At 34.0% G+C, this 19,308-nt stretch overlaps 1 protein-coding gene across 1 annotated transcript in view; it reads left to right on the top strand.

The window, feature by feature from the left end:
- Window positions 1-19,308, top strand: part of LOC125911384 (uncharacterized) — a 165,663-nt gene that overhangs the window by 131,186 nt on the left and 15,169 nt on the right. The window contains 1 exon segment of the mRNA XM_049615253.1: window positions 9,431-9,506. Within this exon segment, the coding sequence (XP_049471210.1) occupies window positions 9,431-9,506 (76 nt within the window).

The following is a 19,308-nucleotide window of genomic DNA, read 5'->3' as shown; positions in this document are numbered from 1 at the left end:
TGTGTTTTCTCCCCCTCCCCAGCCACCCAAATACTCACGTCGTCATGGCCCAGTGATGTCAATGAGAGAAGAATTAGGAAATTTCAAGCTCTCTGATCTGTGAGAGGACACTCATTACTCATGTAGCTTTGAGGCCCTCACTAATGATACCTCAATTTCCGAGCTTCCCTGGATGATGACAAAGCAAGAATAAAAATAAAAACAAACAAAAAACAATAGACTCTTCAAGGGAAACGGGAACTGCCATGACAGACAAAACCTGGAACACATCCTGAACATTTTATGCTGCTTAACGGTCTTTTCCTGCAGAATCTCAAAGCAGCATCAGGCTATAACACCCTATAGCCTGCTAAAGGATAAGAGTGTCTGAAGTGAGTTGAAGATACCGAGCATCTGTGTATCCTGTATTGTGCTGACTTATTCCTTCACTCGCGTTCATTCCCTTGTTCCCTCTACTTGCATCTGAACACACACAACCTTGCAGCCACTGTGCTGGTAGATAATGCTAGAATAAACATGAATAAAACATATCCTGTTGGCAAGACCTTTCTGTCCTCTGGTAAGGGTAGCACAAACATTTACAACTATTTTGTTAGCCCCTGTTAAATATAGTACTACACTTTCATTAGTTGGTGCCATTTAGGACCCACTATAAGGGTCAATTTTATTTCCATTAAGAAGTATAATTGAGGTGCCGTTACGACACAACTATAGGAAGATTCCGCATTTCTGTCAGGATGCGAGAGCCATGGCTATGGCTCGACAGAGAAGATCTCTGTTCTGATGGAGCAGCAAATTTAGTGAATACCATCTAACACGTATGCTTACCCTTGCACAAATGCCATTTGAATACTGACTTGGCCTAGGGCAAACCTCCAAGTAATAGTAATAAAAACCTTCCGGAGGGGGTCCAACCATGTTTGAGTCTTACGGATTATAGAGAACATGGTACATTTCCTTATAGGAAATTATATTTTCTTGTTTTTCAAACAGAATGAAGTTTTCTAGAATATTAATGCCAGGAAGCAAAAAAGACAACATCATCACCTTGTCCTCAGTCACCCGATTTAAGTACAATTTTCTCTGTTTTGTGAGACTGGGTAATAAGTGTGTTGTTTATTAATATTTCCCAGAAATTGTGATGTTTTTGTCTATTGGTGACTGTCTTACAGAAAAAATTCAGAATCCTTCGTATATCAGCAGAAATTCACAAGATAAGCACTTGCAAGAGCGATACATAATGTCTCAAAACTATTTTTTGCTCTTTTCTACCTTTTACACACACACACACGCGCGCGCGCGCGCGCGCACACACACACACACACACACACAGAGACTAATTAATTAAGTTTACTTTGTAACTCCCAAAGGACTTAACATTGCTACTTTAATTGAACAAAAACTTTTTCTTATAGCCAAGAGTTGGCTAGCTTTCAGATAGTATGCTATACAAAACTTGTCAGAATAAATTCTTGGAACACTCATAGTAAATGATATAATCATCCCCAGACCACTTTGAGTATGTACTTTAGAAGTCAAGACTGTGCACCGTCAGGTTTGTTTTTTATTGATTGAGACAGTAATTTCTTACCAACATTTGAACACTTAGGAATTTAATGTAAACCTGTATTTTACATAAAAATCTAGATTTCAAAGTTTCCTTGGCAAATCAGAAGACATGCCTACAATGGGCACATATTTTTGTAACATAACAATTGCCTCTGTTTAGTTAGAAGGTTATTTTCCAGTTTGTTTCCACATAACCCTGTTGTGTTGATTCCTAGTCTATTACCACGTGCATTATTTGATATATGGTTGGATTCATTCTTAATTCCTTTTTTTTGATGTTTCAGGCATTTGGGGTACAGCTATCACTTAGGAAAGTCATAGGATGTCACCAAGAATTTAGATAACGAATGTCTTCATATCTGAATGTTCACATTTTCCAGTGTTCTTTACTTTTCAGACAAAATGTTGATTCGCTGTTTTGAAGTTTGAGGTTTATTGACATACTTTCTCTTTTATACAGACAAGATTCAAACAGAATTTTATAGAACATTCTTCCCAATGTCCTGAGATTCACAAGTAGCTTTTAACAATCCCCAAAACTTAATGTTACTAAGAATCTCCTTTCACTGCCAAGAGTTCCATATTTCAAATATATTATTCTGATTTCATTCTTATTTTCTTTACATATGATGACAAAAACCTTCTTTGGGAAGAACTCAGATTTAGTTACTGTCTTGCCAAAGGGGTTTGGTGATGAAAAATATTATTTAGATTGCCTATTCATGTAAAAGTCAGTGCAAGAACAACATCCCCTACATGAAGGTTTCGCTCTGTTTTGCCTTCAGGATTTTGTTGCACAGCATATAAATATGTTGATACATCATCTGATAAAATCAGTTTGTAATCATACAAATTAATAGAATAGATTTATTATTTTTATCAAGTAGTAGAAGCAAGTACCCTCCTGGGAAATAGGACTTATCTCTGAATTAAAGCAATTGAAATTATGCCACTGAACCACACAACCTTAGCCTTGTGGGGTCATTTAGAATTGCTTCTGGTCATATGAAATACATTTTTAATGAGATGCATAGAGAGATGGGAGTACTTAAGGATATAAAGACTCCATGGTAAACATCATTTTGAATTCCTGTTAAAGCCTCTATCACATCAAAAGTAACCCTATGTTTCACTTCTGAGAGAGTTTTACTTCCACTATTGTCTGTCTAGGGCTTTCCAGAGTAGGAGTTTACGGTATTCCAAGGAAAGAACTCATGTTTCCTGATTTACTGTTGATATGAATTTCCATTCTTATATAATTGTGTATGGATGGATTTTAATTTATGAGTTATACATATAAGGTGCCTTGCATACTTAGAATTGTGTATTTATATACTTTTAGGAGTGTGGCTATTGATAAACTTTGAGAAAAAATTTGTAACTTGTCCAACAACTAAGGATGAGTGATATTCCAATTATCCTCTCAGTGTTCTAGACTGTAAAAATATTTAGATTAAGAAATATATGTTGTTGAAAACATTCTGAAAATGGGTACACTGCGTTGTATTTTTCTTAAAGATACTAGAATTTTATATGAACTTAATTATAGAGATAAAAGTGGTACTTTATAGGGGGGTTACACAAACATTTTATATCCACGCTAATGTAAAATATTTTTATATCATAGGGGAAAATGCCAAGTGTACCTTATATTTGTATTGTCATGATATTAATTAAATTGAAGAAATGTCCTGTATTACACAATATCAGAAACGGTTTTCTGGAAATTAGATCACAGAGATCTGAAAAACATGTTAACAAATGAATAATTGCATAGTACATCTATATCTTACTCCTTGGTTTCTTGCCAAGAGATCTTTGGGAAAATGAGTTGTGATGGTTAATTTTATGTGTCAGTTTTCTGGATCAAAGAGTGTCCAAGTGTTTGGCTAAATATTATTTCTGGATGAGCATGTGAGGGTGTTTTCAGATGAAATTAGCATTTTAACTGGTAGATTCCATAGAGCCATTTGCCCTCCCCAATGTGTGTGGGCATGATCCAATCTGTAGAGCACCCAAATAGAACAAAGAGGCAGAGAAAAAGAAAAATTGACCCTTCCTGCCCGATTGCCTGAACTGGGGCATGGATCTTTGTTTGCCCTCCATATTCCCATTCTCGGGACATCAGATCTAGACTGAAATATACACCATCGTCTCCTCTGGTTTTCAGACTTTCAAATTTGAACTAAATTTTATCAGTTGGCTCTCCTGGGTCTCAGTTTGTGGATGGAGATGAGTGAGTCATCTCAGTTTCCATAATCGCAGGAGCCAAATCCCTAAAATAAGCCTCTTCTTCTATGTGTTGGCTCTGTTTACCTGGAGAACCTTGACTAATACATGAGGTAAATACTGTCAAGATGTAAACATATTCTTTCTCTGTTTCCTGAGTTGATAGTAAATGGTGAGAACAACAATATGAGAACAATTTTTCATAAAAGCATATGAAAAACATTTCAAATAATTATGCCTATAGTTATATGATTATTGTGTACTTTTTGTGTATATATTTACATACTTTAAGGAAAAACTACTGCATATTTATTATCACAAGTCAATGAAATGATTTTCACTAAATGGAAGTGTCACAGCCTAATCTAATAATTATTTTAATATTTATTTTACTTTAGAATTTTTCCCTTATGTGCTTATTTAAATATATGATAAAGGCTGGGTGTCTGGGTTGCTCAGTCAGCTAAGCACCTGATTTCGGCTCAGGCTCTGCCTTCTCATTGTAAAGCCTGCTTAGGATTCTGTCTCTCTGCCCCTCCCTCTCCCCTTGTACGCTCCCTTGTGCACATGTGCTCGCTCTCTCTCTCTCTCTCTCTCTCTCTTTCAAAATAAATTAAACTCTAAAAAAATATGATAAAGGCATCCCATATAGTCACTTTTCTAAGAAGAATGACATTTCCTTTTATTTTAAAGCCATATGACTTTCTGGGGACTCCCTAATCTAGACGCCTGGTTTCCTCCAGACTTTCTGCTCCTGTGCTATATCCCTTACTCCCACTCTCTCACATTTTGTGTCAGTTTATAATTTAAATATTTGGCAGGAACTTCCAAGGCAGACAGCCATTCTTTATTTCTTCTCTTTGGATTTTGATATAATTGTGATCAGTTCCAAATAACTAGACATATAAGAATAATATAATAATTGTGAAAGTCAGAGTCACATTTAAATGATAAAGAGCATCACTGCATTTTAGTCTTTTTGTGATGAAAATAGAAAGCAGTGCTTCGAATTGGCAATCCTATTGGGATACTACAAATTAAATATTTAAAACATTTTTGGGGCCTCAGTTTCAGATGATCTTTGCATGCAGAGCACTTTTGGTGTAAGCAAAGAATTCCTTAATTGGTAGCAATTGGAGTGTACCAATTAAGGAATTTCATTAGCTTCGTGGAAATTGGGCAAATATTTTATGTTCAAAGAGAAGTCTCAGAAAGAATTCCACTGAAACATTAATGAAGAGTATCCCTTAAATGGAAAGGGATGAATAAAAGGAGGCAGAAAAGAGAAAGCTAGGAGCTGAGAGAGTTTAATAGATTATGGTTTCTTATGACGTAGCCCTTTGCAATATGACTTTGTCATTCTTCTATCAAGAAGTGGGGCCTAACTCTTCTCTGGAATCTGGGCTTGATCATGTGACTTACTTTGCCTAGTGAGACATTCGTGAATGTGACACATGCAGAAACTTGGGAAATGCTTGCTTATTGGTGCATGGCTTTTCTTGTTGTTTCTGGAACACAGCGATTGGCGCACACCATTTTTTTGTTGCTTTTGGAACACAACTGTGATGTGGACAAATCTACATTAGGCAGTTAGATGCTGGATATATGTGGCCCAGTTGCCCCAATGCCCAAGTCGACTGCCAGCTTGTCTACCAGCAGACAAGAGCAGCAAACAAATGCCCAGCTGAGCCCAGATCAAATTTCCCTCCCACAGGACCACGATCTAATAAATGTTTAATGTTTAGAACTACCATTTCTGGGGTTGTATGCTATGCAGCAAAAACTAACTGATATTGATGGTAGCCTTTTTCCCCCTCTTTCTTTTATCTGTATTGAAGTGAATTTAGTAAGAATCAGAGGACCAACGAACTTAGTGGAAAGTCACCCAGTATTTTTACTTTTCTTCAGGAATTCCTTCCCTCTTAACCATGCCTGAACAATTTGAATCCTATTTTTCAGCAATAGTACTTAAAAGAATCCTAGGAAAAAATCACAATATATTTTGAGAAAAAATTTCCAGTTGATTTAAAAAAGTAGTATGCATAGGATTTTAAAAATTGCATTCCACTTTAAGAGCAGAGAAACTAGGAAGAACAATCAGAGCAAAAAATCTGTAATACTACTAAAGTAAAAAATAAGCAGCAATATAAAGTGCAGTTAAAATTGCTAGACTTAGGACAGAGATAAAATCTTCTTTTTGGAAACACAGATAGATAGTAAATAGAAATATCCTGTAAGGACCTAAGCAAATACAGTGGACAGTACATTAGACTTTTTAAAGGCAATGAAAACAAAACAAAACAAAAACAAACAAACAAACAAAACCTCAACAATCCAACAAATGGAAAAATTGTCCTGGATTTTTACATGATTCTACATGATTTTGATGTTGATTTCAAATGTGGATTCAGGAACAGATAAAGTGGAGGAAGTTATGGAAAAATTCTCCAGTAATACTGAGGAATGAGGTACTAAATTATAAAGAAGGATTAATGGATATAAATTCAGTTATCTTGGCTAAAGTTATGTAGATGAAAATAGAATGGCTCTCCCCAAACTCACAAAAGGCACAAGAATACTTTTTAAAAAGGTTTTGGGGTACATGGGTGGTTTAGTCAGTTAAGCATCCAAATTCAGCTCAGGTCTTGATCTTGGGGTTCCTGAGTTCAAGCCCTGCATTGGGCTCTGTGCTGACAGCTCTGAGCCTGGAGCCTGCTTCAGATTCTGTGTCTCCCTCTCTCTCTGCCCCTCCCATGCCATGCTCTCTCTCTCTCAAAAATAAACATTAAAAAATTTTTAAAGGTTTTGATATTTATTTCAGCACTCAGAACTTTGAAAATTTCAATCCATATTATATTAAAAATTAAGCAATTTTTCTCCATATGCAGGAAAGTAAATAGAAAATAAAATGTAATGAAATATAGTTACTGTTCCCAAAAGATGGCCAGAAAGACCATATATTTAAAATTCTAAACTTGGGGTAGATGATGATGATAATAACAATTGCTTTTTATTTTTGATTATACCACAAAATAAGTTGTATAAATGCTGCCATTTGATATATTTATCTCCACAGGTTGGTTCCCAAAATATTTGCAATTACATTCTATAGCACACATATAAATTAAAACCAAATAAATTAAAAATATAATATCAGAACATGGTGCCCTGAGAAATCTCAGTTAATATAATTGTTGTGATTAAGCATTCAATCTACCTCTGAGCTTTCTGTGATCCAAAACAATACTCCCGAAATGCCAGTTTATATGATGTAGTCAGACAAGGCAAGCCTATTCATCAGAAGAGAGAAATAAAATAATGGTGAAGTCAGAAAAGTCCAGAAAGAAAGTTCTTCATACCTCCTCTATATATCTGTTTCTGATTTTATCGGAGTTTTATTCTAAGACCTAGGAAAACTACTTAACATTCTCAGCCTCGTTTTCCTAGTCTGTACAATGACAGTTATTGGAGTTATTTTATCTCAGACAGATGTTTTTGGGTAGTTCTTTGATGCTGTAACTTGAACTCCAGTGAGAATTGTTCTAACCAAAGTTAATAAAATATCCTTATTTGCAATGTGTCCTACAATATTTTTTTATTATTTATTTCCACAATAACAGCAGAGGGAACTTTCAAGCTCAAATACCACTGTGATAAATATTAAACCGTATCGGTCTACTGGGGAAAATGTAAAAATAGCAAAACTTAGTGGGGGGGAGGAGGAGAAATTCCACTATAATTTAAAGTAGAGATGTAAGTTAGATTTCATCTGAAAAGTACAGGAATATAATTGACAATTATAACATTCTGAAAATGTGAATTGTGTACTTAAAGACCAAAAAGGATGGATTTAGAAAAAATCTGGGAACAATAAGAACCTTATTCATATTTCTCAATTTGCCATTACTGGCCACTTGCTGTTACAATGATTTATGATTGGTTTATGTTGTGACTTGACATTGGGAAATGTCACTTATAGCAGTGACAAGTGCTTCCACAGGGTCTATGCTGCCCAATCAAGGAGATGACATCATTCTTATACAATCAACTTGCTCACGGTTGCTTGCCAGTTTCCTTGCCATCTTTTCATTGCCATGATCATCATCATGAGTTATAAGCCTCTTACCAATAATTTGAATGACCTCAATTTCTCATCACATTCTTCTTTAGTGCATGATATGTTCATTTTACTTTTTAACATCTTTCACATATTAGCAAAGTAGTCATTTAAAATGCATGCAGAGCTAGAAAGCAAATTACTAGGGTAAAGGGCATTTCAAGATGATTGAAAATATGCCTCACGAGCTGTTGCCTTTTCTGTTTCACAGAGTTACTGAAAAGGTATTAGAAATGAGATTGCACAGGTGAATATATATATGTACCAAATATATATTTTTGTTTTAATATACCTCTCTTGAATCTTTTTGCATCATTTTTATTATAGGATAGGCTAAAGTGTTTAATACCATCTATGACCTAGCATTGCAAGATTTAATGCCTTGACAAATTTAAAATACTAAACCACTTAGTTGAAGTTTTATAGGTAAGATTCCACTGAAAATCTGAGATCTTTCTCATGGCTTTCTGATATTCTTTAATCTGTTATTTACAGATGGTATCTAATTTCACATGCATCTTTCCGTATGTTACCTGAATATATATATATATACATATATATATATTCATATATATATATACACACATATACATATATATACATGTATATACATGTATATATATACATATATACATATACATATATATACATATATACATATATACATATATACATATACATATATACATATACATATATACATACATATATATATATATATATATATATATATATACACATATCTTCCAGAGTTACTTGGAACAACCAGTACACTTATTAGGATTATTTTAAAAAGTAGGAATTAGATTTTTGGAAAGCAAAGTTTACCCAGCCATGGCCAATGAGCACAATAGTTGTCCACTGTTACAATGGTGTGAAATTTATTAATGCCTATATATTTTTAATACATTTATATTAAATTACCTCTCCTTTACTTCTTTGAAACTCTGTTCTGTAAACTTAATGCAATATGTTAAATATGTTTCACTTTTTGTGCTTTTTGTAAGTTGATATTTTTCTAAAATGTGGTTTTCTCCTTTCCTCAAATGATGCAGTTTTAAGCACTGTCAATGAGTAGACCAAGAAGTATTTTGAACCTGAGAAAAAGTTCCTCAAATTAATATGTTTTATTAAGTTATTTTTATAAACACTTTATCCAGTATTTACTTGGACCCAACTCTGAAACAAGCCTTTGGAAAAGTGGACCAAACAGGGATAGAGTTTGAAAGACACAGAAGGCACCTTATAGCAACACCTCAGTACTACAATGATTTCTTCCTGAAGCTTCATCCCTTTGGTCTTGGGCTTCTGTTCAAAAGTAAAGAATCCTGTAGGAGTTCTAATCTTTATATTTTATTAACTGACAATTTCTTCCAACAAAAACATAATTCTAGCCATGGGTATATTGGAGTCACTCTTTCCCTTACATGGTCTCATCTTATCTTCATAATAACCAGGCATTACAGAGCAGACTGATTCTCAAAGAGTTGATGTAACATTTACATGTTCATCCAGGTAGAAATTGATGGCATTGGTGTCCGTGGGCCCTTGACTACTGCACAGACAGGAAATAGCAAGAGTGATGAAGAAGGTTGAGAAACACAGAGTAAGAGGGTTTCGAAGATAAACTTTTAGCTCTGGTCCAATGTGATAGGTGTCACTGATGTAATCTCTGTGAATTTGCCAAGTTATATTTTTACCTAAGGGCATAGAATACAGGCTATTATACTGCTAGAATCCTGGGTTCAGAGGAAAAAATCAACATTGGACATTAAATATCTGATGGGGCTGCATTAAAAATTACCATAACTGATTTTAAAGCTACACTTTTTAGGGGCGTCTGGGTGGCTCATTCGGGTAAGCGTCCGACTTCGGCTCAGGTCATGATCTCACGGTCTGTGAGTTCAAGCCCCGCATGGGGCTCTGTGCTGACAGCTCAGAGCCTGAAGCTTGCTTAGGATTCTGTGTCTCACTCTCTCTCTGCCCCTCCCCTGCTCACACTCTGTCTCTCTCTCTCTCTCTCTCTCTCTGCCTCTCCCCCACTCGTGCTCTGTCTCTGTCTCTCAAGAATGAATAAACGTTAAAAAATTTTTTTAAAGCTACACTTTTTATTATGATACACTTAATAAAAGTTCTGATGACTATAGAAGACCAAGTAAATGTATTACTTTCTATTAGCACAACATTCTCAGATTGCCACACTATAATACAAAGAAAAAAGAAACTTATGGTTCTCTATAAAAATTTATACATTTCTGGGCAGGAGGCCTTATATTAGCAATAACATTACCCTCAAATGATATGCCAGATAATTTTATATAAGAGGATTAAAATAAAAAGAATGTATATATCCATCTGAAAGGAATCTGTCCATTAAAAATCTGTCATATGGCAGTTTTGTCCTGATTCCCACTAAATGAAGGCAAATTATAGCAAATGTTAGCAACCGCAGTTTTATGATGAGTCTAAATATTTTCTCTCTCACAAAAGGTCTTAGAAGTTTGATGTATTAATTGCTCTATTATATATCAACTGAAACGTTACAAAGTACAAACTACAATGAATTTAGCTTTATATAGTCACAACATTTGGTCGTCAAAGAATTGGGCTCATTCATCTTCCCTAATGAAGTTACAAACACACCTTTCTTTACCTCATTTTAATAGAGCAAGTATTTTTATCCTACAGCCCATAGATGAACTGTGAGTGCCTTGAAATTTTATATAAATTTTAGATGCCTAAGCTGAGGTGAATGTCTCTAGAGAGAAAATCAAAAGTAGCCCATAATTTTTCAAAAAACTGGAACTAGTCTTTTTATGCCAACTGTGTGGAAATAAAAATATTATTTTATTTGGCTTCCCATTGCTTTACATAATCAGCACTTTTCCTTTCCATTGATTTTTCCTTTCTGTTGATACATATTAATTATTGTCACTTTATATAACAAAGAGTAGCTAGGATCCCAGATTTTAAGAGCTATTCACAAGCTGTTCTGAAAATACACTTAAAAATCTATATTTGTGATATCTCCTTTGCAAATTAAATAAATGAATGGAATGAGGTTTTACTCACATGAAGTAGATATACTTCCAATAATGAAATAACACTTTGCCAGTCTAAGATTCACTGTTGCTTCAGAAGATGGTTTTCAGTTTCTTAAAAATGTTCTGAAATTCTTTGGAGTAGATTATCCTTTAATGCCAGGGCAAGGGATATCAAAGAGCCCAGTGAAATGTGACCAAGAATAATCTTTGATCTTTTTTTTTTTGCCTTTTTCTTGCACATACTGTCATTTATAAAGGAATTTTTTAAACTACTAACACCACTCTCAGCCTTTTATCTCCGATTTTTGCCCTGATTGGTGGCCGTTGGCCTTATATTTTAGAATAAATCTGAATTACAAATAGGAACAGAATTAATCTTCCTGTGGAGAAGTAATGTTTTACCTACACAATTACTTTTTGAGAAGTAATATTTAAGATGATTCTTCTAGGAATGCTCATCTTAGTTGTCATGGTACCCCAAATGTAATTTTCTTAGTCTTTTTCTGTTCCTAACTTAGGTGACACTCTTACAAATCATTCCACTTCCCAAAGATTGACGAGTTGGGAATTCGAAGGGTGGATTAGAATAAAAAATATTTCCCTCTTTATATTTTAAGGAATATTCTAGTCTAAGATGTTATCAGTTGAGAGAGTGAGGATTATAATTAAAGTTAAATAACATGATTTGCTACAATTTCTGATTTCCTAATTGACATTTCAAATAGCTAAATGAACATCAAAATGTCATATTCTAAAAGCTACCACATGCAGAATACTTAAAATGTCAACAACAGAGATAAGGAAATTTTCTCCTCACTCTCATCCATCTCTTCTCTTTGGTAGCCCAAGAAGGCTTTGAATATAGTTTTAAAGTTACAGCACATGGGCTTTGAAATAAGACAAATCATCTCATTAAACACAAACACCAGCTATGTTTTATTCTAGCACAGAAAGTAGCTGAACAAACTGTCCGTAGAATCGACAATGTCTTTCTTTCCCAGAGCCAGAGTACAAACAAGATTTGACCAAATTATTTCTTTGAACTTTCAAGGACCTGTTAGAATCTTCTGTACTTGGTAGGGCAGACAAAACAGACTGTTTGTACAACATTTTCAATATTAATCTGAGAGGAAAGAATAAACAAGAGGAAAAAGACATATGTTTCTATATATCTATAATAATGACCTATGAATTGAGTGCTTTTAATAATTTTGATTTCAAAGAAAGAAAATTGATGCCTACCTATGTGCACCAAACAGCTAGTAAAACCCAGGAGGTGGGATTTGAGTGCAGGAAATTTAGCTTTAGACACCAAGTTCTTAATCATTAGGCTGTACCACCTCTCAATATGTAATTGGTCAAATATGACAAGTATGAGCCGTGTAAGGTTTTTATTTATCATTATTTTTACTAGAAGTATATTTATGAATTCATATTTACAAATTATTTAGATTACTGCTGAGCTGTTTTGTAGCCATACACACACACAAATCTTTTTTAGCTATTGTTACACTCATTTTAGGTAGAAATTACTTCAGACATATTGTATCAATAAAATACATTGTTTAATTAAATTTAACTTATCATTTTTACCTTTTTGAATAAGGTCTTAACATTTTTTAATTATATTTCATTTGTGTGAAATTTGTACTGAAATGCTATTATAGGTAACTTTGCATCACATGATTTCTGCAGCTCTTTTAAACGTGATTATCACTTCCCATCATTTCTCAAATGAGTAATGCAAATAATAATAATGCCACAACTAATCATTTCAGTGCGTTTCATCTCCAGTGAGTTGAATTATAGAATATTAGACATTAATGTGTTAATGAAAGGTAAGGGGCCATTTGTTCTGTTACAAAGATCAACCCAAAATTCATAAATCTTTTAGCCAGATTTCTCTGAAGGTAATTATTTGAATAAAGTTCTAAGAAAACTGATGGAGTAAGTAAGAGAGAAACGTCCACTATGTTAGGAAAATGGAAATTCAAGCAGAAATTTAAAAATTATAAACTTACAAACTGATGGTAACCAGAGGGGATAGGTGTTGGGGATTAAAGAGGGTGCTTGTTATGAGCACTGGGTGTTGTGTACAGCATTGAATCACTCTATTGTACACCTGAAACTAATATTACACTGTATGTTGACTAACTGAATTTAAGTAAAAACTGAAAAAAAATTATAAATTCAATTTGAGAGTGAGAGTGAGAGAGAAGAAGAAGAAGAAGAAGAAAGAAAAAGAGAAAGAGGAGAAGAGGAAAATGATGGAGAGGGAGGAGGCAGTGGAGAAGAAAAATAGGAGAAGGAAGGAGGAAGAGGGAAAAGTGGAAGAAGAGGAAGAAGAAGGAATAAAAGACAACATAGCTAATGAGAAAAAGTGAGAAAAGAAGGAAAAATAATAATAATATAATTAGGCTAGTTACAGCAGAAATAGATATGAGATTGTATTCTTGAATCTCTCTAAAACACTCATGGCATAATATTTAAGATGTAACTTACATATCTAGTTTTGTCATTGAAAAAGAAATGCAAATTTATCATAAGTAATCTGCATAGCATGAAAGAAGAGGTTTCATTGAAAATTATTTTTACATGTAAGTTTTTGTGCCATGTCATGTGATACACACACACACAGACACACACACATACTTTAAAGGCTGTAGCTGAAGTGAGAAAGCATTTAAATACTAAAATTTAAATCACATTAGAATCCAAAATGTGTAAATGCATTCTAGATACTTAGCATATAGTTACACTAATTATATTGCCCTTTTTGCTGTTTTCAATATATCAGTGCCCACTGTTATGCCTCTTATTAAGAACACTAAGTAAATCTATCCTATTCCACATTACTAATTAATCATTAAACTATGCAGACAAAAGCAATGATTTTAATGTTACATACTTCAAAAGAAATGGAAATACATTTCAAAGGTCATTTTTACATATGGAAAAAAATAAGGTAGATATTAGCTCACGTTATTAAAATATTTTACATCTTTGAAGCTGGTATCTCTATATTTACTCCATTCACATGGCTATTTTACATAGGAAAAAAAATTGTCTCCATGTTTTACTTTACCAAGTATATTTGTCTGCCTTTGCTCCACATACTTACCCAAAGGGAGGCATCAGCAATCTAATTTTCTTTATACATGTATTAATCGTGAGTCACCTAGTTGCAAGCAACCAAAATCTGTCTTCCACTTGTTCAGGCAGGATTTATATTTTAATACAATTGTGGCCACCAACAACTATGGGCTTATATTACTTGCCGACTTCCCTGGCCCCTGATTTATGTTCCAATTTTGAAAAATCAGAAGGGGCAGCTATCTGGCCTGGCTTGTCTTGTATATGAGCCTTCAAACATGATAGAGTCAAGAAGGTGAGGAATTAAGACTGGCAACCGGGGATCACTTGCCCATACTTTGATTATCACTATAAAAGAATGGGATTGACTACAATTAGAATAAAAACTTAAAAAGGCAAAAGAAAAGAAGGGGAGAGAGAGAGAGAGAGAGAATGTGGCTGGAGAAGTGGATCTCTAACTCAGAATTTGTCTAGGATTATGTTACCAGAAAAAGATGTAGCTGGAGAAGAAACAAAATAAAACAGGACAAAACAGATCTCCCAATATGTTTAACTGTTGCTTTACAAAACTTCCTCCATTTCTGTCCAGCTCTAGCCAGGTGAAAGAATACTAATTTTATAACTTGCCTAGCATATTTTTCCAAAATAAAATAAACACTCCAAATTCTGTGAGAGCAGAAAAAGTAGACTCTTTGGGTTCCTGGATCCAATTGCAACATGTGTATATTGTAGGGGGCTTCCCAAACAACACCAACTAATCCTTGGAAACAAGTAGGGTGTAATTGGGAATTAACTCCATTCTGACACTACCGACCCAGAGACAGTATCAGACTCCACAGGTTGAGGGCTCAGCCGTACAAGATGGTGGTCCCACCAGTTCAGACACCAGCTTCTAGTCCAGGTTGTTACCTGTCCTTCTGAGCAAGTAGCTGTAAAACAGAGATTTCCACAACCCTCTCCTTCCTTGGGAAGAAATTTCCTGGAGTGGCTCTTAGAACTGAGAAACAATTCACTTACTAGTGCACCTGTTTATTTTAAAAGAATATAACTCAGGAATAGCCAGATGGAACCGAGGCATAGAGAAAGATATGAGGAAATGGCAGGGAGCTTCCAGCGTGTCTCCCAGAGTGCCCGCTCTCCCAGTACCTCCACGTGTTCACGTCCGGGAAGCTCCCCACACCCAGTCTTTTTCAGTGTTATAGAAGCTTCATTACAAAAGCACAACTGATTAAATCACTGGCCATTGGTGATGATTCTTAATCTCCAGACCATCTCCCTTCCCTGGAGGTGAGGGGGTGCTGAACTGGGAGTTCCAACTCTCTAAACACATGGATAAGCTTGGCAATCAGCCAGACCCTTAGGTGTTTTGCTAAAAGTCACCTCATTAAGATAACAAAAACATCTTTACTGCTTTTATCACTTAGGAAATACCGTGTTTTAGAAGCTCTGTGCCAGAAAGGAGGATGAAGACAAAATATATATTTTGAATTACAAATGACAGAATCACATAGACCAAATGTATCAAAAAAGAAAATAGTGAAAAATGTTAAAGATAACACAACATATGAGGGTAAAAAAAATGATAAATCCGTGTGACTCTCACATTAAAGGAAAATGTCCCCTTGTTGGGCTCACGGTGGGGAGTGGTTACCTTTCCCTCTATCTTTAACCAAGGGGCTTGTTTCCGTTGTTCATAGCATCTCCAGCAAGAAAATATAGTTTACCTGTACTATTTTACCTTTAAAAGTCCTGTTTTCTAGGGAGAAAAGAGGTTTTGTTGATAAGAACATCTATCATCGTTTAAACAGAATTCCAGAAATGACAGGTACCTTATTTAGATAAGGTGACACATTACAGCTTCCTTACCCCCTCCTTTTTCTTATACAGTGAGATCTATATGGAGACAAAATTACTTTATCAGACCAAGTAAGTATCAAAGTCAGGCCTCATCTTCTGAGTTTTACATTTCATATCCCCTTGAATTCATCTTCTAGCTATTTGAAGGACATTTCAAGTGGATTTCTGGTTTCTGTTGGTTACATTGAGTGATAATGCTGACTGAAATTATTTTTTGGTGAAAGATTATTGGCAGAAATTGTAGTGCTTCTGAAATGCTGCTACAGGCTGTTAAGAATCTGGATTTAAAAAGAATGAGGTAGCTCAGAATGTCAATGTTCACTATGTAAAATAATTTTAAATCTTTCTAAAGTTCTAATTCACAATGAATTTTTTATATGGCATAGGGATATCCCATTCCTGGTCTTGTGTTTCCTGCAGAGTTCCTTTATTCACAGAAAAAAAACAAACAAAAAAAACCCCTCAGCATTTAATCAATTAATAAAATAGGATGTTAGAGAGTATTTCTTCTCTTACTCTGAATTACATTTTCCACCTTGATGTGTTCATAAAAATTGAAAGTAATTTTATTCCAATAAATATTTAAATATTTTGTGGTATAAAATTAAAGCAAAACTGAGTCCTGGGAATATCATACAAGGAGGAAATATATAAATACACATAACAAGAGATTACTTTCCTTCATATTAAAAAGCAGTGTTGCATAAACCACATGAGAGAAAAAACTCATCTTTATGTTTACATAGTGATCTATGAAGTCTCTTGTAAGACTTACAAAAAGACATGCCAGCTCCCAAATTACAGCCTCACTGGACTGTCTTATTTGCACTGAATGAAGTGATATTCTAATTCCTCTTAAAATGTATGGATTCTGCATGGGACACCAACAATGGATTTTAATATAATCACCTGAGATTTGCAAAAAACAGAGTTTTTAAAAAAGGGAGAACATAGTATTGTTTAGTTTTTCCTTTTACATTTATTATTACTATTATTATTATTATTATTCACAGAGATACGTAAATTCAAGAAAAAAGGAAAATAACCATTTATTGCCACTAGATGGACTTAGCCATTATCAATATATTTTTACTAGCCTTTGCCTTTTGTCTTTATTTTTTAAACAATCTCTCTTTTTTTAAATATACATTCCAATAATGAAGTTTTCAAAAAAGCCAGCAGAGTATATTTAAAAACATAATACAAAAACTGCTTTTCACACATGAGCACCATTAATATTGGATAAGCATGTTTGCAGAAATCTTTATTTGTCTATGTATGATGCATTCCTTGTAGGATGCATGATGGAGAGAAAGAGGAAAATGCAAGTAGAAAATATAGAGATGACATTAAAATAGAGTAAATACTTTAAAGGAGAATTAAGTAACTCTATGCTATGAAATCTGAGGACTTTTAAAGTCATTTCCTTTTCTCCTGTAACATTAGCCTTAATTCTTTGCTTGTTGGTTCTATAGGTTGTTATATATTGTCTAAGGTTCTTATATTTGTATTTTGTCTTCCATAATTCTCATAGATGTTTAGCATCCATGATCTTTTCAAAATGAATTAGTAATCACCATTGACCAGTTACCTGCTTTTCCATTTCTCATTTCTTTATTTTTCATCATCAGAAAGCACATACGTTTAAAGATATCACATTATGTCAAGAGTTTTTATTATACTAATTCTTTCATGTTTGGAAATTTCTATTTGCTTGTTGCCTTTACATCTGCCAACAAATCTCGCTTGTTGTGTTGTATTTGGGACAGGATTTTTCTCTGAACTTTGAAGATTCCTCCACTGTCTTCTGTCATTAATAATGCTGTTGGTCATTTTGAGGTCATGTTTACTTTTTCCTTATTAAGTCACTGACTTTTTTGGTCATGATGATTGAAGAATTAATGTCTTTAATTTTAAAGTCCAATAGATTAATGAAATTATGTGACTCATTTAAGAATTTTCTAAATCAAAATTTTCTGAAATATCTATTTTTTTCCAGCTAAAATCTTCTAGAATTAAATTTACATTTTCTCAATTTTCTGAGTTTTATTAACTTTTGTTATTCTCAAGTTTAGAGCCATCAAACTTTCTATATGCTACACGGCTTTTTATCTCACATTTTAAGGACCCTTATAATTGCTCTAATCTTTATCTTTTTTTCCTTTAGTTTCAAGTTTTTATCTTAATTCCAGTTAGTTAACATACAGAGTAATATTGGTTTCAGGAGTAGTATTTAGTGATTCATCATGTACAAAGGACACCTGGTGCTTATCCCAACAAATGCCCTCCTTAATGCCCTTCACCCATTTCACCCATCACACCCACCGCTCTCTCTAGCCAGCATATTAATTATGATTATCTAAGTTATTTTTCTTTAAAAATAGCTTGCTTTCTGGTAGTGCCTACTCTATTCATTCCTGGTTTTAATTTATTTGTTGATGATACTTATTGGTCTATTCAATTGGATCTTCAAGCTCTCCTTTCATTTTTTATACCTCTTGTATATTGAACTTAATATTTCTTAATTATTCTACATCAATAAATTATTAAAAACCTATTTCATAACATACTTTTTCTGGATTCTTAACTTTACCTTTTGCACATTGATTGCAAATATGTGTTTAGTACCTGTTCTTAGTTATTTACCGGCTATTTTTATTTTGTTCATGCTCCAATGGCTTTGTTATTGACATTATATGTACTCTGATTTGATCAGGAGGATTTGATTTTGTTTTACTGAATATGAAGTTAGCTTTTCTCTTCTCTTCAACCCAGAGATAAAAATTGAAAAACGCACATTGTCTCAAATATTTTTAATAATCTGAACTACTGGTAGATATGGAAGCAGAAGAACTTGGGGAAGAAACGGAATGGAATTTAGTGATAGATGTGCACAATCTTCGTTACAAAATTTAATGTATATGTTCTTAGGACATGCTGTATATGTCACACCTGGGCTGAGTTCACCTACAAACTAAATTTTGTGTATAAATATACGTATAAATACACGTATAAATACTATTCTCATAATGGGATGCCTTAGGTTTTGAAACATGTCTGCAGTTTAATATGCAGAAACAGAGCTGCCTTCTTCTTTTTTCCTATCAGGGTGCAACTGTACTGTTGACAGTTGATTTCTTTTTAGGTATTTCTTTCCCATGGCAACTTTTACCACTACTGCATATGAAAAGGAAAATATAAATAAATATAAAGATACCTTACCTCATTTGTCGGTGATGCCAGAATTTTCTCCAAAGAGAGCGCATAAATTTCCACACCTGCTAACAATACTTGCAAATTATTTACACTGTCCTGTAGTCTAACAATACTTGACATTTTCAGAATTTTTATTTTGCAAATATAATGAGCACACATGATACTGCATTGTGGCATTAATTT

The sequence above is a fragment of the Panthera uncia genome (assembly GCF_023721935.1).
Source record: "Panthera uncia isolate 11264 chromosome C1 unlocalized genomic scaffold, Puncia_PCG_1.0 HiC_scaffold_3, whole genome shotgun sequence".
In the NCBI taxonomy this organism is placed as follows: domain Eukaryota; kingdom Metazoa; phylum Chordata; class Mammalia; order Carnivora; family Felidae; genus Panthera; species Panthera uncia.
The sequence above is the reverse complement of the archived record's forward strand: the minus strand, read 5'-3'. Positions and strand labels throughout refer to the sequence as shown.